Source organism: Equus caballus, chromosome 3 (assembly GCF_041296265.1).
Source record: "Equus caballus isolate H_3958 breed thoroughbred chromosome 3, TB-T2T, whole genome shotgun sequence".
In the NCBI taxonomy this organism is placed as follows: Eukaryota; Metazoa; Chordata; class Mammalia; order Perissodactyla; family Equidae; genus Equus; species Equus caballus.
In genome coordinates this window covers 13,385,434-13,407,666 of record NC_091686.1, presented here as the reverse complement: position 1 = coordinate 13,407,666, position 22,233 = coordinate 13,385,434, and the positions used below count along the sequence as shown (strand labels likewise).

Sequence of the window (22,233 nt, the reverse complement as noted above, 5' to 3'; positions counted from 1 at the left end):
CGGGAGCCGCGCTTTCTGTCACCTCATCGTTCTCCATCCATGAATCTTTGGGGGGCGGGCCGCGCCCCTTGCAGTACCGGAGGAAAAGAGTGCTCTCTCCTGGGTTCTGCCAGCGCGTAACAGGTTCATAAGGGACCTACTTCGGTTCTCCCAGATTCTAGCCGAGGCTGGGAGACTGAAACCCTGCCGCCGCCAACGCTGATACCAACAGGTATCCCCAATTTCCTCCGCTTTTTCCCTCCCCAAGTCCAAAGCCTTCCCCCACCCTATCTGGTAGAAACCTCAAAGTTTCCTTATCGTTGACCCTTCCCCGCAGGCACAGAGCCGGCGGCACGTCACGGACTAGCCGTTTGCCTCCGCGAGCGGAGATGGCAGCTGTTTGCTTGGGTTGCTAAATGTAAGAAATCAAACAACATTAATTGTTTATTGTTGCAAACGCACAACATTAGTCTGTAATGGAAAATCAGGCTGGCAGCTGCTCACTTCAGCTCCAATTAAAGGATAGAGCTTATAACCGAGCAGGCGGGAGGGAGAAAAGGTCCTTTCAACTTTACCACCCTTTCCTGAAGATTCCGCAAGAGTTTCCTCTTTATGAGGCACCATCCCTTACCGCGCCAGAGCTGCTAATCAGATCATTCAGCTGCTTTCTTTCACCGGGCTTCGCAGTATTTGTGGGCTGACAATGGGAAGGAGGGGACGCCTGAGAAGGGATGCGAGAGGGCTACCCCCTCGCATCGGGTACCACCGCCAAGCAGAGAGGAGGGACAGGGGTTGGTTGGGGCCATTTGGAAGTGCCTGTCCTCTTTACAACACTCCCGACAGCCATCTCAATGGTTAACAACCCTCCTTGGGCTGTCACCTCTAGCTTCATTATAGGAGCTTTTCAACTGGAAAACTATATGTGGGAAAGAGATATTTATGTAAGATTTGAGAGTGGGATTTTCCATCCATTCACCCTCGACTCTGTACCTCACTGCGTGCAAAATGAGCCCTGTCGTTCATGCTAACACCGCTGAAATTTCTGCCTGAAATTTCTGGCTATTGCCTTTCATCAGCTGTGTCCACTTTTGCAGGGATTTTATCTGGAGAGAGAGAGAGAGAGAGAGAGAGTGTGTGTGTGTGTGAGTGTGTGTGTGTGTGTGTGAGAGAGAGAGAGAGACAGAGAGATTCTTTTACCGCGAGGCCTGATACCTTTGAAGGATGTTCTCTGAGGGTTACATTTTTCCCCCCTCCGAGGGAGTGCTCCATAAGCATCATGTCCAGACATGTTTTTCCACTTCCCTGAGCTGTGTGGCTGAAAGAAATTCTAGGGCTATCCCTCTTATTAAATAATAATACCAATAATCATATTCTGTGATTCTGCTTTAGCAGATTTGAATCTCCCCATCACATAGTCATTTCATGCTGGAGCAGCCACAAGATTTTAAATCACGTTTGATGTATGTTCTCCTGGACTCTGAAGAGTGCTTGGAGTTGAGAAAAATCTGTTCTGAAAATAGATAGATGCACCTTTCCACCAACTCCTGGGAATTGCTTCTTTTCGGGCTGTTCAGTGGCAGTCCATCTTTCTCATTCTGTTCCCTACACCACCCCAATGAGTGTCCAGGTATCCCAGGACCGTCACGAATAGGCCAGATATTTGAGAGACGCTAGCTAACGTTCTCTGAAATTTGTGCTGTAATGCTGTCATTCAAACTTTGTAATCTTTCTCCCCTGCAACCTGGATCTTGTATTTCCAATTATTATTACTATTACAAATCAATTCTTCTGCTTTATGGTCTACATTCTCCTAAAACTCTCAAGACTCTTGATGGCTAAATCTCTCCACCAAAGACTCTTAACGTTTTTACGAATTTAGCTGAAGAACACTTTTATAGCAGCCTTCACTAGAATCGCAGCTTCCTTTGCCTGCTGTACACATGTCAACTCTAAAGGGAAGGAAGTCTTTAACCTGGAAATAACTTTATTGGGGTATCACATAGAACTCTGGGCAAGACAGAATTCCTCTAAGGCAACCCTTTAATTTAGCACTGAACGCACTTTGAGTAGCCGGTGGTGCCGTGCTCCGTGTGAAAAAAGAACAAATGAGCCAACAACCCAGCAGAATGGAATAGACCACTTGAAAAGGCAATTGCAAAGTCTGTTACATGAATATACTCATCATGCAACATTTCCTTGTAAACAGATTGAACAGATTTAAGCTCTAATAGTCCAGGTTAACAGGGAGCATCAGATTGTTGCACCAATGCAATGCAACTTCAAAAAATGAGGGTATAATGATTCTATTCAAGAAATTCTACCTCAGGGCTTTGCTTTCCAGGTTCCCATCATTATTTATTACTGAGGAAAAAGGAAAGAACACATTTAGAAAAGTTAGAATCCACACTTCACCAACTGTTCAGAAGACCTTATTATCATAAGTAAATTAATGCTTTAAAGAAAAAAATAATCATCTCTTTATTCTTCCACTCAAGGTGGCACATCTTATGGCTTTATCAACATTCCAATCTGAGCCAATTTTCTATGCCAAACCAAAAGCTTTTCAGGGGGAAAATGACATTCAATTTGTAGTTCCAGCCACGCTTTTCTGGTCCATCAGCAAAGTTTTATGTTTGACAAATCAAAGGGCAAGCGTAAATCAGGGTAGCCTTCCAATTATAGATGCAATCTAAGGTCTCAAGACTTTCTTTTTTGGAAATATTGTGCTCAGTGGTGCTGCTGATACTGGTTTCAGTCATTTTATATTTCTTAAAATGTTATTCAGAGAAGCAGAAAAAAATGCCGTTTTCTCTTTTTTCAGCACTGTTGGCATTCACAGCTGAAATGAACTAGCTTTGCTTTTAGTTTAGGAAAAGGCTCCTAACTTTGGTGTATTATGTATCTTCTACAGAGTATGGAGTTAAACCAACGCTGATTCTTGTTGCTCTGTATTATGTGTTGTACACACATACAAACAGACATACGCAAACACACAGAGGAAATTTACTTCTTGAAAACATGCCCAGATAACTATTTATTCATTGTTCAAGTCTGAGATTTTTATCATGTTTCCTTTACCATTTTATCTGTCTTACCTTATTTGATTTGCTCTCCTGGCTTCTTGGATTTGTATATTGACCAGTCTTAAAAAAAAAAAAAGATGATCTGTTTGTGGCGCTGGAAAAATTTTTCCGGAACCTCATAAATGTGTATTTGTGAAATAGAATAATATTTCTATGGGCCAAGGCTGTCATCTGATTTAGTGGGGCTTAATTAACCAAACAGCAATTAGTCCTCTCTCTTTTTATTCCCATAGAAATTTGTGATGAGCAGTATATTTCTGCTGAACTGCTGGTTCTTGCTTCTGGAACCCGCTTCAGATGTAACCACGAGGAGAAAATTAGTTGAACCTGGCAACTTCAAAAGGTCAGAAAAGAAATAAGTTCAAGAGATGCCATTTAGCTGCTTCCCCCGTATGTGGCTGCCAAGTAAATCTCCATTGCCACTTCATGGCACAGCACCAGGGCCAATACGTTTCCTTTTTCTATCATGTCCCAAGCTTTTATTTCCTGATTTTTAAATGTCATGTGCTAGTCTCTATCTTAAATATCATCCACCTCCTCACCTTTAGACTTCTTGTTTTTTTTTAAAGTTTTATTAGTAGATAGCAATATATAGAGATATGACTTTCTCTATTGCTTTGGAAAACATCATAAAAGAATAACACTTGTATTTAGAACCTTCAAACACTTTCCTTCCCTACCCCCACAGCCAAAGACAATAGCAAATGCTAGAATGATGGTTGGTTGAAGACGAAGTCTGGAATTGGTTCTCAGTAAACATTTATTTAATGCATTAACAATTAGCAAAGACTACCCTCCCTCCCTATTTACTAGGTGATACTCAGTAAAGGGGAGAGCGGGATGCAATCATATGCAAAGTCCAATATTGTGCCTATCTCCTTTAATTTTCACTAAAGAAATTTCATAAATTGTCCTAAGTTTATTTTCAGACACAGCTTTTCTCTTTTGTAAAAATCAACTTTACTCATGTGCCACAAAGCATAGTTTTTCTCCCTCAAAATCATTTATAAATGGTATAGGAATATAAAAAAGATGTAATTCTGCTTTGTAAAAACAAGAATGTCTCCAAGACCAGACTTGCATCAAAAATGCTATTAATCTAAATGTGATGAAAGTTATATTTTATTGGGAAAAATACTCTAATTATGGAAGTGTTGCATGTGTAATTCAGTGTGTGTACATTTCCCTTGCTGGAAATGTATAAAGAAATAACTGAGAAAGAACTTACTTCTTCTCTCCCTCCCCTGCTCGCTCCCTCCCTCTCTTCTGTTTTTCTTTAATATATTTTGTATTTGAATAGAGCAGTTCACATTAACCTCATGTGAGTTGCAAGTCTAAATGTCTTAGAAGACAATTCTATACTATTGATTTTAATCAGCAGCATACCTGGCCCTCACATATACACACAGGGAAAAAAAAGCATTACATATTCGATGATAAAGTTCTTCTGTGGATGTTTCTATTGATATTTTAAGCATGTTGAATATATTGCAAAGGAATATTAAGTGGAATCTTCTAAATTCTTTCTATGTATATCGTTAAGTGAAAATGTTTTCATAGTATATTCACGTTCTACTACCAATGAGAACAATATTTTCCATACATTGTTTCCTTCTAGATAGATTACTGCATAAAATATGATTATTTGATTTCTGATGTGACACAAATAACATAAAATAAAATAAGTTGATGGGGGAGTGATATAAATGTCATAAGGGGATGTTTTCCTTTCTTATTTATGCCACCTCATCTCCAAAATCTGATATAAAAATTTCAAGGGCGCATTCCATTCTTTATTAGTCTATTGCTGTGTCAGCTTGACAAACAGAATTTAACTTTTCTGTGTCCAAATAGTTCCATCTTCAAAATGGGGATGCTCAAAAATATGAAAAAAATTTAAATCCATACCTATTTTAGAGTAAAACATACTTGGCTTTGTCTTGTCTTTGAGTTTCACTAAAATCTAGTAGCTGGAGATAGCATGTTTATTTTAGAATCCGTGTAATAAATTTAATTAATTTTCATGCACTATATACATGTTGTTTGATATCTCAATATTATTTTTGTCAAGTGTTGCTTGCTATCTGTCTGATTATCTGCCTATCCATCATCTGTGTCCATAGTTCATGTTTGCAGGGTCTATGGGTGGTTTTTAAGCTAAAATGTCTTTGAAACATGAAAGAATGACAGTAAGGTGCACTTGTAAGGATGGTTATTACACAGCATAACCCAATTGGCAGAATTTTGACTTATTATGCTGGGATACTCGGCTGCTTGTCAGTTTTAGTATTATAGACTTTGTAACCTTGGTTATGTGATATAACTGATTTTAACCATTTCTACATTTCTTAAACAAGAAGGGAGAGCTTCTAGTTTCTAACTGAAACTCCTCAAAATAAGTAGAAAAAGTTTTTTGAACACTTTGAAAGAAGATACTTTCTGAACCAATCTCTATCTAGCATTATCTTCTCTGAGTTCCCTTCTGAGTAGTGGTTAGATATGACTTTGGCCTCATCTTTGAATTAGTAGGGACCGTTCTCACAAGAATGCAGAGATGGTTATGAAATGCAACGAAATTTTTCTTGTGGAAATACCTGAATAGAAACAGAACAGATTCATGTTTTTCATTGAGTGGTTACAATTTGATTGAAAGTAAACAGCTCTGGTGTGGATGTGTAACACTTACACTTTGCCTTCTCTGGAGAAAATAGTGAAGGACAATGCTGTGTCTTCTATGGAAAGAAGAGACAAGGTTGGCTCTCGGAGATTAAAAATGCTGCCCTTTAGAAGTCTAATAAAATGATTTGAAATCATTAATTTTATGTTAGCTGTGGGTAGGGAAAGATATTTATAAAATGAGTTTTCATTTATATTCAACTTGGTTCATGCCGTTTCTTTTTTAAAAATCAAGAGTTGCAAAATCACTGGAATTTTCCTCAGTGTTATACAGAGCAAGAAATTGAAATAAAATAATTTTTAAAAATCAATCAAGATTCTTTCTTAAGTATGTAAAACATTCAATAAGTAGTAACGATTATTGCTACGTTGAGAAAGAGTTTTATATACCTTATCTTATTCAATTTTTTCTGAAATACTTTAAGTTAGTAAGAAACACAGAACATCAGTTCCTTCATCTTCCACAATTGAGATAAGTTTTGCCCAGGTCACTTATCTTATGAATGTTAGAACGGCGATTCCAGATACTTCTGTCTGACTCCAAAGTCAATGTGTTCAACCACTGTGCCATGGAGCTCTCCACAGTTCATCTGTATTACAAGACTGGTAAGAGTAAGAGTGATTCCTATTGGTTGCTGTGATTTAAAGAGTGTTGGTTCGCAACCTTGGGAGTTCCCAGGGTGAACTTCAAAACTGGCCTCCATACACAGAGTTAAGGAGAGACCAAAGAAAGAGGCAGACCACTCCAGATTGGCAGATGGCAGTTTTAGTAAGCTAGGGAACTTACTTGCAACGTTTGTCTTGAGCGGCCTCGGCATAAGTAGATCTCATCCGCCAGCCAGAATCTTAAGGGTTTATATAGACGTCTCAATGAGGTTCAGTCATCTATGCAGTCCAGATGGTCTCAACAGCACATTAATCTCCCAAGGTGACTTCTAGTGCAGGAACAGTGCATGGAACATACATTCCAAGGACAGGGAAGGTGGTAAGGAACCTCTGATGGCCCATGTCCAGCTTTGGGTCAACTGGCGGTCATGTCCTCTCAATGACCCCCTCCAACAAAGGGCCAGCAGAAATTGTTTTCACTCATTGCATCTTTGGCTATTAAATTTTGAGCAGGTAATTTAAACAGCAAAGGATGTGTCTTTTAAATGGAGAAGGAGCAATTAAGATTAAACTTGAGAAATTACTTCCTGGCACGACTCTGTCTGTAATCGGCAAGGGAAGTGTGGAGCTTATATTTATCTTTTGGAGATGATTTCAATACTGTTCTGCCTTAAGAAAGTCCAGCAGAATAGATTAATCTTCAATATGTTAACTAACCTTATGATTCCAAGAAAATTTTATAAACAAAGGTCTGGGTCTATAACACTAGAAAAAGACCTTATTTTGACTTGACCTTCTTGTCTTTGTCACAGACATAGTTCCCCCTGTCCCTGCCCTGTTCTGAAATTTCTGTAACAGATAGAAAAACTTCTGTGTGAAGATCAGAGTTCTGACTCCATCTGGGAAAAGGAGGAGGAGAAGGCATTTATTTATTTATTTTTGCCAAGGTAACCAGTAATAATAGAATTTTAAAAAACTAAAGCTTCTGGTAGAAAAAGAGTAGCATGTCAGTAACAAAGCAAAGCGGATTTGGCAAGTATCATTCTGGTGGCTAAATAAGCAAATGATATGCTTTTGGATAGACAGACAGCTAGATAAATATCTGGTCTGATGGGAAGGAAAGAAGACCAGAAGTGTTGCTGCTGACGGGAGAGAGAAACAAACAAATAAATATGTGTGTATGTATATGTGCAAATCAAAAACATTAGAATCCTATTCTTCCAAGGGAATCCGGTCAGGGAATTCTGAAGTCTTCAGGAAAGGTGATTCTCTTGCATGATTTATATTTGGAAATATACAAGTGTTGCTCATCTCTAAAATCTGACCACCTTCCCTTCTTGTTCTTCACTCGTCTTCCAGGGCTCCGTGTGAATTGCACTGAGCCACACGCTGCCTTGCATGCCCTGTATTCCTGAAATACCACTTTGAATTCAATGTGCATTTACCTGTTTTGAAGCATCCTGCTAATGGCTCTAAATTCAAGGTCAGAAACATTTTTAATAGAAACTCTCTGGTTCTATGTGTCGTTTTTGCTTCCATGAAATATTGTGGCCGCTAAGCCCAGTGGATAATAAAAGCATAATTTCCTGTCAACCGCAATAATCTGGTGGATTAAATCCTAAAGTATCTATAAAAGCCTGTTTTTATTTTAGAGTTCACCTATCAGTAGGGGCCTCAACATTTGGAACTTTAATCTAGGTTGTTTACAAAATCGCTGGTGCAATATGTTTTTGCATAATGATTTAACCTATCTGAGAATTGGCTGAGTTCGCCTTAAAACAATATTGGGGTCAGCAGAGTAAGATCCAGGCTGAAATTAGAACTATCTCCAAAATGTAAATATGAATGAAAAGTCAGATTGCAAGTGTCTTACCCAAGAGAAGATATCTTCTTATGGGGGAATTCTAAAGACTTTCTTATTTGTAAGAATTCCGGAGAAATTGTAAAAATCTCTTCATCTCATTCTCTGGGTGTAAACCAATGCAGCAGCATTATAATAAAGTGGATTGCTTGGTCAGACATATATAGTGTGGTTGGAAAATCTAAAAATAAATTGATTTCTAACCAAGCTTTACAACCCTGCTCAATTTCTCCTTCCTCACATAGAGTTAAGCAGTTTGCGTATGCAGTTACTATTCACAATGTATATTAATTCTGACGACAGTGACATAACATTCGGTGGCATCTCAAGAATTCCTATAAAGCTATTTTCTGATCATCAAAGAGGACAGTATTAGCTCTTCCCAGAGCAGAAGTGCAAGCATATAAATAGTCTGGTTCTAATTTTCACAGTAGAATCCCATTTTTCTCCAAGTGGTAGACTTTGCTGAAGGCCGAATTTCGCCACTTTCTGATCGTGTGCATGTACATGTGAACATACCAGTTAGCTGGGCAATTTTCCCAGTGCCATGCATAAAGTCTATACGGGGTGGGAGAAGTATATTGTGACATCATACAAAATCCCATCTACCCATACATTCCAGTGCAGAGTTTCGCAAAGTCTGATATATGTGCGTAGTCCTGTATACACAATGATGATAAGTGGTGCATTGGCATGGCATTAAATGATGCTGAGGAGGAAGTGACTTTCCCATGGCCGCCTTGAATCCTACAAGTCATCTTAAGGAGAATGTCTGAGTTGGGAGCTGGTCTTTTTCTCTAGCATCCCAGGCTTTTCAAACTGTGGTCCTCAAATCAGTATCATCTGCATCACAAGAGAGATGATTAGAAACTCAAAGCTCTAGGCCCTAGGCTATTTTCTGGATCAGAATCTGCATTTCAGTAAGATTTCCAGGTGATTTCTATGCCTGTTAAAGTTTGAGAAGCACCCCCCTACAAGTGTCCTGGAGGTGACTCTGAATGGGCTTGCCAGAGCTGATTGTTGAGGTTTCGGAAACTCCCCGAGTTAATTAACGGTCAGAGTGAAAGCTTAAAATCCGTCACAGTGAAGATATTTATATCATAGAAGTCCAAAATCAGGGATTCTTTTTTCTTCCAGAGAGCCACTGGTTAAATATTTTGCAGCACACTCTTGCCTCTAACTGTTGCTAGCCTTCCTTTTTAACAAAGAGAGAGATGACCTCAGGCTTTGACGGTATCTAGTTAAGTGAAAATAAAACATTATTTAAAATACCAACATCTCTGTGCTTCAGTCTGCTTATCTCTAAAATGGGAATGATGATAAAAAAGTAATAATATTTACATCATAAGGTTATTTTGAAGAGTAGATATGAATACATACATCCCTGTGTCTGTGTGTATGCATATAATGTGTGTATACATATATTTGTATATAGTCTTTCTTGATGACATACCATACACATACATATAGTGTGTGTGTGTATAGTTCTTCTTGATGACTTAATATTATCCAAACACTTTCTAAGTGTCCACTATTTATCTTTTTGTGGCAAATAATATTGGCTTTCAATTTTTAAATAGATATTTTAAGAAGTGAGCCTATTTCAGTAAAATATAAAGTAATAGTACAAGTGACTCAAGAACTTGGCAAAATTTGAGGCGTGGGTATGTGAGAGTTTCAGGTGCTAGAAGCTTTATACAGGGGGAATAGTGGGAATGACTGGTGTGGATAAAGAAGGGTTTCTACAGAGTTGGGCTAATTGCTCCTGGAGCTCTGCAAGAGCCCTTCCACTCACTGCTGGACATTGACCAAGTCACTCCAACCTTTCTCTGAAAAATGAGCAGCTGGATTGGACTAGCACTCGTCTGTCTCCTACACTTTCTCCATGGGATGGCACATATTTTTATTCTCCAAAGCTTTGGAGAAATCAAACATGCTCTGGAGAGTTCAGGTAGGGCACTGATCATGTCACATTCCATCCTAAGTGCCACTTGGTGACTTGCACTGGGAAGTGTCTATTAGGAGTTTAAATGGGGATTAAACTTTCTTATCCCAGAGTCGTCAACAACAGAGCAGATGTCGGAGTATATTTGCAGAGTATTTGGCACAATTGAAAAACAACTGTACATTCTAGCTTTTCCTCATTGCTTTAACAAGATTATCTCTTTTAATCCTCAAAATAAATGTTAGATTGTTATTATTATAGTTTTTGTTGTTAATTGACCCCCAGTTATACAACTGATAAACGTAGTTCTTTAACTAGAATTCAAACCCCAGGCAGGCTGATGTTAGAGGAAACTTTTACAACCATCTCAGGGTTCTGCCTCTATAGCACTCAGGTCAATGGGGAATGGCATACATGGCTTTTGAGCACTCAGGTATGGCCTATCCTGGAGCAGGATTTATTTGGAGAAAATAAGTCCCTTTTCCATGAGAAGTTTAGGCTGAGGCTTCGTGATTAGAATGAGTCTCACCTTCCATGTAATATGGTCCAGATCTCCCGGCACCAGCATCACGCTCATCCTCCCACATACCACCTTAGGAAAGATTTTTGAGTGTCTTTGTGTCCATACCTCCCTACTCCTAGAGCAGAGGTCACATACCTTAATTCTTTGCTCGTTCGTTTGACATTTTTACCAAAGCCTCTCAAGGGCGGGGACCATGTGAACACCACCCTCAGAGTCTGGCTCAGGAAAACCACAGGAACCACAGCTTAGTGAGGGCCTCCTATGTTCTGGCCACCTTGCATGAGTCTTGTTTCTGCATCATCCTACCTCCTGGAAAGTAAGAAGTATTGTTACTGCCGTTTTGCAGAAGAGAAAACTGAAGCTCAGGGAACTTAAGTGTCTTGCCCATCATTACAGAGACAGCCAGTGGGGTGAGCTGAGATTCAAACCCAGGTTTATCTGCCTCCACAACAGACACTGCAGCATAGTCAATACTCCTTCAGCATCATCCAGGCCCGATGTCTAGGAGAAAGCATGGCATGTGATGGGCATGCTATAAATGATGTTAAGTAAATAAGTAGATTGGCAATTCAGGAAGATATTAATACTTGGGATTCCTTATTGAGACCTTTTGAATTTTGTTTTGTTTCAAATTTGAAGGCTGCAAAGGTCTGCTCTCACAGTGGGATGAGAGAAAGTCTTAATGGAAATCAGTTTAAAGGAAGGCCTGATTCCCCTGCATGTGCTACGAAGCTAGGGAAAGTAGAGGACATGGTTCTTGACTCTTCTGTGAACTGGTTCCCTCTTGAAAGCTTTCCTTCCCTTCAGTTCCTAAAACAGCTGCTGCTTGCAGTGGCTCCACTATGCACTCATCAGAGAGGGCCACTTTGAAGGCACAGAGTCCTAGTGATTGAGCTGAGCCTTGGCAAAAGTTGACAAGCAGGGTGATTCCACTGGCCATCTCGTTAGATCAGATACTGCCTGTATTTGCAGCAGAATCCGGGTCTGCCCCTTTCAGCTGGCTTCACGAAGGCCACCCACTCGCCCAGCCAATGTTAATGACTTTCTTGCTTTCCTGTTCTGAGCCAGAATGGAACCAGGGACCCAGAGGTGAGAGGTTTCCTACTCCATTATGAATTCCCTGAGCCAAACTGATCCCGATGGTGTCCTGAGGAATTATTTTCCCATTTAATCTAATTCAGCAAGGCTTCTCTCTGGGATCTGCAGTGAACATTATTTCTTTAAAAATAATTTTTTTGAGAGGGAGGAAACACGTTTTGCCATGCTGAAGGTAAGCAAAAAATGTATTTGACACCTCAGGTAATGGGGATTTTTTTGGCCCAGCCCTTTCTGAATCTCCTCAATTGAAAGTTGTATTTTTACCATATTTCATTCCCAAAAGAGCTTTTCATAATTTAAATCTCCTGTTCAACTGTACATTTAGAATGGGAGCCCTGACACTGCCCTGATTATAGCATACATGCTAGACATTACAGAATTTCTCTCTGGGAGCATTCTAATTTTATTCACTCATTATTAGCATCTTGGCAGAGAATTGCATTCCGCACCGTGAAGTGGATGATCCCTTCTGATGGGTTGTGGCAGCTAAGACTGTAAAAACTGGGGAAATTTCCCTCTCCCTTCACATTTGTAAATTAAAGAAAAAATCTTTTTAATGTTTTACCCGTTAAAGGCTAGTTTCTTTACATAGCTCAGCATAAAGTGAACTAGAACCTGTCTTTAAATAGGAAAGAAAGAAAGGAAGAGAGAGAGAGAGAAAAAAAAAAGGAAGGCAGAAAGAAAGACAGATGAAAGAAAGAAAGAGAGAAAGAAAAAGAGAGAGACTTACAACCTCTATAAGAGTTTGAGAAGGCTGCACCCCAACTTGCATTACAAACAGAAAAAAATCTAAGAAAAGAGAGAGTGGAGGGATGGAGAGAAAGAAGGAAGGCAAGAAAGATGAAGGAAGGAAGAGAGGGAGGGAGGAAGGAAGGAAGGAAAAAAGGAAGGAGGAAAAAGACAATTTCTATTACTTGAAGCAGTTTTTGATAAGTACCATAGAAACAAAATTAATACCAAGTGGATTAATACTAAAATCTAAATGAAGCTTGAAGAATAAAAGGACCTATTGGCCTATTTGTTCTAATTCCTCAGATCCACTTTCTTAATCCAAGAGTTTGGGAAATGCCTACTGTGGTTCATTTACTTGCTTTTGAAAAGCAGTGATTGTGTTTTAAAACCTGTTGCAGTGCACCTTTATCTTTCTTCCTCCTTGTTTTTGCAGGAAATTTCAATGAAAAGGAAAGCCAATAGATCGTGGTCTTAGAAAAACTGCTTAGATGATGTCTGTTTCCTGTGCTATAAACACGTGGCAGAGCTGTAAGTAAATGCTCCGCACTGCATGATGAATTGGATGGCTGCAGACCGGAGGCAAAAAAAATAATTGTCTCATTTTCGTGGTGATTTGCTTAACTGGTGGGACCATGCCAGAACGGCTAGCGGAAATGCTCTTGGATCTCTGGACTCCATTAATAATATTATGGATTACTCTTCCTCCTTGCATTTACATGGCTCCGATGAATCAGTCTCAAGTTTTAATGAGTGGATCCCCTTTGGAACTAAACAGGCTGAGTGAAGAACAGCGGATTTTGAACCGCTCCAAAAGAGGCTGGGTTTGGAATCAAATGTTTGTCCTGGAAGAGTTTTCTGGACCTGAACCGATTCTTGTTGGCCGGGTAAGCTTCCTTTTCAAGATCTCAATTTCAGGATCTGTTCCTGGTCTTTAGATCTTAAACATCAGACTGTCACAGTTGTTACCACACTGAGCTGTAAGTGCTTTAGGCCAGTTAGTTTACCTATTGGTTTCTTTAAGAATGTGGATACTCCCACAGTCGCAGTTTTAAATGTAGACTGCCTTCTTTTCTGGGGAAAGCTCATCTCCTCCACCTCTTCCACTCCATCGTAGACACAGTAACACTTGGGTAATGCCTATACAAATAGGCTATTCTTTCTCGTTTTATATAAGAAATCTGCAGGCCAAACTTTTTCTCTAGTTTATGTACTTGGAAGAGGTATGCAATTTTCTCAGTTTGAATTTCTACCATTTCGATTCCTAACATGTTATTCTGTTTCATTTTATTTTGAGGCCATATATCTGCAATTGCAGCTAAATTTTTCTCCTTTTTAGTTTCATTTGTTTGCCTGTTGTTTAAATGATTAAGCTAGGATGGAGAAAGGGAAATTCTTGGAGTGGTGCTTAAGAATGCTTTGTACTGCAATTCAGTAAACTTTCCAATAGGAAACCAGTTCACTCCTTGTTAGAGGGAATCAGATGTATAGAATCAAAATTTTAATTTAGTGGTGTGTGTGTGTGTGTATGTGTGTATGCATGCTTGAGAGAGCATGTGTTAGACTGGATTTACATTCGTTTTGTTGATGGCAGATATAAAGCATATAGAAATGGCATATAGAAATGTTCCCGTGTAGATAAATGCTACCTGCTTTACAAAATCACACTGTGGGTTATTGAAGACTACATATGTTTCTTCCTCAGAACTGTTCAGAAGCCTCTGTTAATTTTGACACAGACCATCATCATAGTTAGAATTCCAATTAGGAGCCTGCCAATGGCTGATTTTCCTGATAAGTAAGTCAGATTCAGAAGTGAATCATGCCAATATTATTCATTTCCCAAATGCAGTGATTTAAAAGAAAAATAGGATGGGAATTAAATACTGATCTTCAAGACTTGAGTTAACTCTTTGTGTTTCACTGGGAACTCCTGCTTGCATTCCCCCTTCTACCTCACTATCTTGCAAAGCAAATTGAGCCTCCCCAAAGACTATGTTTTCTGATTTTATATAGTTCTACTTAGACGAAGGAAACTTGGATGAGGTGATATCATGAATCATTCAAAGAATTTTTATTGAGCCCTTCCTATGTGCCAACCACTCTTCTAGGCACATGGGAGCTCATCAAGGAACAAAATAATGATCCATGCCTTCATGGCATTCCAGCCAACATTGAGTGTCATCATGTGTTAAGCACTGTTACAAAACACTTTATGAGCACAATCCTATTTGATTCTAACAATAGCTCTTCTCCTCTCTCTGTGTAAATGTGTGTGCATATATATGTGTGTACATATACACACATATACAAATAATATGTACATAAAACAGATTTAGGCTCCTTTTTTCATAAGTCTCAAATACAAAAATCTCTGAAAGATTTTTTTGTGTGCTTGATACAAACTCAGGTCACAGAACTGACTTGAGGCTATTTATAGTCACAATGTATCCCATTACCGTGACTGTTCATATATTTCCCAGCAGAAATGTTAATGTGTTTGATTACAGGGTGCTGGTCCAGACCCTGCTGAGTGTATTACTTACTATATAGTTGATATACCTTGATGTTTTTAAATGTGAAAACTTCTGAATTCTGAAACACATCTGGCCCAGTGGGTTTTGAATATGGACTTTTTGACCAGCATAGTCTTTTATTGTAAGTCCAGAAACTGAGACTTAGATGGATTAATAAAGCAAATCAAGATCATAGAGCTAGTAAATGATCTGAGTTTGAATCAAGTTGGGAATTCCCCAGGCCATAATTTACTCACCATATCCCATGACATCTTAGTAACTAGCTACCATGTGTTTAAACTATAATTTGCACTTAAGAGTTATAGAGTATAGAATGCAAAGTCCTTAAATTCCTGCTTTCTCATATTCAGAACTTCTTTAATGAGCCCTAAGACAAGTGATTTCATACCATATAAATTTCTAGATATACATGCCTACATATGTAACCGATGGATACTTTCTCCCTGTTTCTATTAGTTAACTCCTTTTGGAGGTGTAACACTCTGATGATGTCTTTTATAACAGAAATAACCAAACATGCTATGCCCAGGAGTACTGTCCATTTTTATCTGAATAGAAAAAGTAATTAAATTGGGGTTCGTTTTGGATTCATACAATCTGAGGACTAATTTCACCTCCATCTTTTAAATGAAGTAATAGAGATAAAGGCAAAAGCTAGGCATTCAGCATCCTTTTGTGACTTCGTAATACTGGAGAAATTCATGCTTCTCTGAATGACAGAACTGTGTCTAGTAAACTCTACGATTTTGAAATGGCCAAATGCCCCTGAGTCTTGATGAGTGTTTTTATGAGTTAGTTCTTTCCCTGTTCCCTACCATGGCCAGTTCCCAAACAATTGTTAAATCAGAGTTAAACTCATTTTCTAAAGAACTTTTCTGTAAACATTTCCAATCGCACATGCGTCCCCTTAAGGAAAATTCCTCCTGAATTATTACAGCTTAGCCTTTGAGGATCTTGGGTTGTAGCGAAGCCAAAAGTACATTTCAGGTGACTGCTTCAGCTTACGAGTCAGACTGAGTGTGGGGACGATCCATCTCGGGGTGCCCACCGGTGCTTACCAATGTTTTATCTCTCTGCACGCTCTTCCAGATCCGACTCTAAATCGCCTCATCGCTGAGCTTCTCCCCAGGAACTTGCTGAGAAGCATTAGTTACTTAGGAGCACACCTGCTCTTTAAAAGGCCCTCCTGCGGGTCACCGTGGTGGGGGCCTCGGGCCTGGCAGACTGAGTTCAAGCTCAAGGGCAGAGCCAGTTTTTGAGTGATTGGCTTTCCAGAGCTTCACATATACCCTGACATCATCGACTGTCTGTGTTTGCTCTATTGGAAGGCAGCTGGATGCACAGAAAGAACTGTACCTTAGAGATGCACTCTCCAGGAGTTTGAATATTTGGTTTCTACTTTCTGGGTATTAACCCTGGGAAAGTTATTAAAGCTCTTCAAGGGCTATACAAATAAGATAAATAAGAGTATATAAGAACAAATAAAATAATGTCTGTATAGTGCCTGCATATAGCAATTGTCATAATTGTGTTCTTGATTGTGCATATGTATGTGTGTGTGTGTGTGTGTAGTTGGAGTGGTGGACAAACAAACCAACAATTACATCACTAGGTGAGCACAAGACTCTCGGTTTCCAAAGAAGGGCCCTTTCAAGTAGCACAGGTTGCTTCAGGTGGAGGTGATATTTTGGTGTGTCTTGAAAGGTGACTGTCACTTAGCCTGGTGGAATGGAGCGGAGTGGGAAGTCACGTGCCCCAGCTTGATAGAAGAGTTTATGCAACATCACAGGGATGGAGTAGGATGACTGAGGGTACCCTTAGCCAGAAGCAACATAAGCCCGTAGATTTCCTGTTGAATGAAAATGAAGTTGAAGTCATATTTGGAGAGAAGACTTCCCTGTCTCATTCTGCCTAAACTATAACTGCCCCTTCTCCAGTATTTCATACCTGTAGGCTATACTTTATTTTTTCTTCTTCCTGATGATCATTATCTCACATACTCTGTACTTTATCTTGTTTATGATTTGTCTCCTACTAGAATGCAAGTTCTATAAAAAAAGAATTTTTGTCTCTTTGTTCTTCGCTATATACCCACAGAACCTAAACCACTGTCTGCATTTAGGAAGTGCTCAGTAAAGATTTTGCATGAATAAATGAATGAAAAATTCACATAAATAATGGAGGAATTTATGATAGTAATATAAATTCAACAAGATTTCATACAATGATGCCTTGTTTTCATGTTCTCTCTTTCGTATTGGTATATTATAGACCAGCCAGGTAGTTTAAACATTGTTTCTATGCACTTATTTTAAAAGTCTTTCTTAGAGGAAGTGATAGTGGATAAGTTATCTTATTAAAACAACTCTCTGAGGAGGCTGCAGAGTCCCCTCTGGGAGGCTATCCCTCTTACCCTTGGCATGTAGCTGGGCAGCGTGTTGATGCCATTATTTTCCTATCCATCTGCAAACTTAGTGGTTGTGCTCATGGCACAAAGGAAACCAGAAATCTTCTTTCTGATTTTCTGAAAAACAAATTCCAGCCAAACAGACTCCACTCCCACCTCCAGTTCTCTGTGGAACAAGGTGGTTCAGAGCTTGTTCATAAACAGCTGAATATTGAGCAGTCTGCATCACCCACGACATCCAGTGTTGACTTCCTCTGGCAGTTCTGGCAGAGAATAAGGTAGTGCATGGGAGCCTTCATCTTATGTGCTAATTTGTTCTGGTCTTAGAATAAGAGAGAGAGAGAAATCCATGGTGATTCTGATAAATCCTTGTGATAAAATGAGCATGGTCTTTTTAAGGTGGACAGCTTGATGTCCTCATGAGAGCCTTCACGGTGAGTCACAAGGATGATGGATCAAGTCATTCCACAAATATTTATTGAGCACCTGTTCTCTGCTAAGTGTCCCGTTAGCAATGGATTCTCAGCTCTGAGCAAACATGCTGTCTGCTGTGGAACTAATGGGCTGGTAGCGGGACACAGATGTTAAAAAAATAAGCACAAGTATAAATGTCACTGTAAGATGGAGATCAGTACTCCAAAGTCAAGACGTATGTTCTATGCAAGCATGTACAGAGGAAAGTGGTATTCTGGGGGATGCTGGAATCTTCTGTAAGGAAGTAACCTGTAAGCATTTGAAATGCCGTAACCAGGGAACCAGGGTATAGGGATGAAAAGAGAGAGCATTCTCAACAGAGGAAATAGCATGTGTGAGGCTATTTAAGCAGCTGAGAGAGGGCCAGGGTAACTGGGAAGCAAAACAAGGGTTGAAATCGTTTGAATCATGATGGAAAGACAGGCAAGTATCTCTTGGAAATCTGGCTTCTTTCTTTTTCACCTCTGCTACAAAGTAGCTAGAAGAGAAAGTCACACAGACTCTCTTGGCCATAATTTGCTCCCCTTTAATTATATCGTGGATTACAGAATTAGATTTAAAATACAAATCCCTATGGAACAGGAAAAGAAAGCAATTAAAAAAAAAACAACAAAACAGGCTGGCCCAGCGGCATAAAGGTTAAGTTCACATGCTCTGCTTTGGCGGCCTTGGGTTCACAAGTTCGGATCCCGGGCGTGGACTTACACTCTGCTCATCAAGCCACACTGTGGTGGAGTTCCACATACCAAAAACTGGAGGAAGATTGGCACAGATGATAGCTTAGTGACAATCTTCCTCATGGCAAAAAGAGGAAGATTCACAACAGATGTTAGCTCAGGGCCAAACTTCCTCATCAAGAAAATAAATAAATAAAAAACAAAAACAAAAAGTATGTAACATTTATTGACTTTTGATCCAGGTGTCTTTAGCTCCTTTTCTGTGGTTCTGTGATCCTCAGTTCTTCCTATTGCTTTATTTTGGGAAAAACTGATGTGCTCTCCAGGTGGTCAGAGATCTATCCTAAACCCTCTCTCTTACATAAACTCCTCTGCTCTCTTTCCTCATTTTTTCCCTCCTACCTGGGCTTCAGAGCTGTTCCTTATTTGGATATAACTCTCTCACTGGTAATGCCACATCTATTTATAATTCTCTCCCTCCAAGGCACTGACTCATTTTCTCTCTTTAAATTTGACCTTCTAACCTTCCCTCTTCCCTGTAACTTGGAAATCGTTTGGGTGGTTCTTAGTATGAAGGACACGGGATGCCAAATAATTACACTATATTACAGTTTACGGTGTCAGCGGCCGGTGAGAAAATTGCACTTGACATGCCATTATTTTTGCTGGCCGTTTGCATGTTAAGAGCACTGGGCTATGCTGCCGCAGCCAAATTGTATCTTTGGCCTTGCGAGAACAATTCACTGTCAGTTCCGTGAAGCTTCTGCCTACCCAGACAGAGCCTTGTGCACGAATAATTTGGCAGGAATGCAAGTCAGCATCGCGTCTCAATCTGGCCAAACAACAAGAGTTGTCTGCCTCATGCCCGCTGTCCTGTCTTAGAAATAACAGGCTTCCCAGGGTTGTTGGAAATCTTTTGATGCTGATGTAAATAAATAGAATAATATTAGTCATGCAAATCAGCAGAGATCCTAAACACACACTCACGCACGCACATATAAACACACACATATACACATACTTGTGCATGCAGTCTATTAGCTGAATTTGTGAATGAGGAAAACCTCAATTCATCTCCTAATCCTTTCTCTCTATAGCTCTAGACTCTCACCCTGTTGGCCTCATTCTTTACCCAGGGACCAGGTGAGAGTGTCGATAATCTGCGCTTATCTCTATAGATGCCCTGAAAAAAAATGCATTCAGACTTCTCACAAAAAGAGTCTTGCAGGTTTTGTTAGTCCTCTTAGGGTCATCTTATTGAGACAGATTTTTTTTCCACTTGAAGCAAAATGATAGTAGTCATATGTTTATGGGTGAAATAGCCAGATTATATAATCTTGTTTTATGAATAAATGGCAACATGGTACCAGAGCAAACAGAGCATTGATTCACAAATATGCAGCGAAAGCTCCTAGGGGAGAATGAAGCAGACGTCAACGCTGTACAGCTGGAAAGTCTTTCATGGCATATTCGCAGAGCAGAATGGCATGAATCATTAAAAAATTATTAAGATTTATAACATGGGAACATGATTGCAACTGAATAAATACCAGAAGCAAGATATAAAACGTGTATAGAATATATTTTATAAATGCATGTGTGATGTGAGCAGAGTACCTGGCACATATCTGTTAAGATAGGTATGTGCACATGAAAACATATACTCAAACATTTACAAAATTAATGAAACCCTATGTGCCCATCATTCTGATCATCCACATTTAACAATTTTCACCATTCTGGTGTTATTTTTTGAGTTAGCCCTGCCCCCTCCCCCCACACACACACAGTGTCAATACTCTTGATTAAAGAAAATGAATGTAAGGAAAATCCTAGTTATATCTATAACTACTACCTACTGTTTTAATGTAAAGATTTCCCCAATTGGAAACCCCCAAATATATGATTATATCAAATGAATAATTGATATTCATGTAACTCACATTAAAAACAGAATAAGGAGTTAATTCCTGACACTGATTCAAGCTAACAACTGCACCTCAAATCAATAAAGGGGAACCTGTAACAAAATATACCAATATATTCAAACATTGTTTCCAATATGAGTGATTGGATTATCAGGTTTTTCTTTATAATTTTCTGCATTTTATTTTCTAGGCTATGCATTATAAAATATAACAAAATGAGACGAAAATAAGACAGTATTATTTTGTTGAATTTTCTTAAAATCTATTCCTCTATGCGTAGCCAATACTTGGGGACTGTTATTTAATATGAAACTCATTTGGTAAATAAAGTCTTATCTAAAAAAGAAAAAAGTACACCTGTGTTCAACACTTGGAAGGCCAATCTCATCAATTAATAAATGAAAGTGCCAGAATTATTTAATCATGTTTCTGAAACTGTGAAGAGAGAAAGAACAGCCATAGGCTTGCTCAACTGCTAAATGCATGTTAAACTACTTTCATTACCATACGATAGATCACATGTTAACTAGAAATGAAGAGTTTTATATTTGGTCTTGGAATAGGAAACTATATTGGAGTCTTCAAGTAATATAGCCAGCTTGCATGTTGCCTGTAACCTTTCAATAAATAAGAATAACCTAGAAGTTATTTAAGGAATTATGTTATTTAAGACAGATAAAAGTGTTGTAGCATTTACAGGGTCTCATTTGGCCTGGCTATGCATGTTTTCTAGATGGTAGTTCCTATCTGTACCTGTTATTTCCATGGCAGTTAATTTAAATTCACCCCCTACACACACGCACACCCCTTGGTATAACTTGGTCATGTATGTACCTGTCCCTAACCAAGTCATTGAATATTTTGAAATATAGTACAGACAGTCTTGTCACCATTCAAAAATCTGAATATTTAGTTAAGATGTGGCATATGTTCTCATCAGTACTGGCTACCTCACCTCAGATTTGAAAACATTTAGGAGTCCTTTTAGATGTTGTATCTGAGAGGAGAAATAAAATACACTACATTTTTGTTATTCAAAGTGAGGGTCTGCAGACCAGCAGCAGCAGCAGAATTACCTGGAAGCTAGCTAGAAATGCAGAATTTCATTCACTACCTGTGTACCCTGACTTACTGCTTCAGGAATCTGCATTTAACAATTTTCCCCAGGTCATTCTTATGCACATTAAAGCATTAAAATAAAAACGTACTTTTAAAGAAATCAATCAGTTGTCAGTCAGTCCCAGGATAGCTTGAATTATGCTTTCTGCTCTCTGCACCCAGCCTGATAAATTGTCACCATCATTCAATTAAAGAGAAGAGCTATGGGGACTAATGTTTGGAAGAGGCCCAGGCAAGAATTTGGGTAGACGCCACTGTTTATCTTGTTTGAACTCCATGTGGTAGGTTTACTGGACACTTTAGGCTGCGACATCAATTTGCAGATGGGACTCCTTCGAACTGCAGGTGATGGTGGAGGCAACAACCTGTAGACCCCTCAAGCTCAATTAGTTAACAGAGACAGTTCTCTGCTCAGATGCATGGACTTCTTTTTTTCTGCATGTATTTACCACAACGCGGCAGATGTGCTGTGAAATCTGCAGAGTATCAAATGTCACTGGGCTTCTGCAGGGGACAATAGTGGAATCCAAATGAGCCTGGTCAGAAGGGCTGAGGAAGATTGGGGGAACAGCAGAGAAGAAAACACTACAT

General features: G+C 39.2%; 1 protein-coding gene across 4 annotated transcripts in view; it reads left to right on the top strand.

Annotated features, from left to right (window-relative positions):
- CDH8 (cadherin 8) overlaps positions 1 to 22,233 on the top strand; it is a 337,578-nt gene that overhangs the window by 1,492 nt on the left and 313,853 nt on the right. For 2 of the 4 annotated variants that reach the window (XM_070261901.1, XM_005608302.4), the window contains exon 2: positions 12,937 to 13,387. In XM_070261901.1, coding sequence (XP_070118002.1) covers positions 13,136 to 13,387 — 252 coding nt within the window. In that variant the 5' untranslated portion in view covers positions 12,937 to 13,135. Of the gene's footprint in view, positions 1 to 3,295; positions 3,406 to 7,703; positions 7,828 to 12,936; positions 13,388 to 22,233 lie in introns of all 4 variants that reach the window. The other 2 variants (XM_070261900.1, XM_070261899.1) reach the window with 2 other exon arrangements.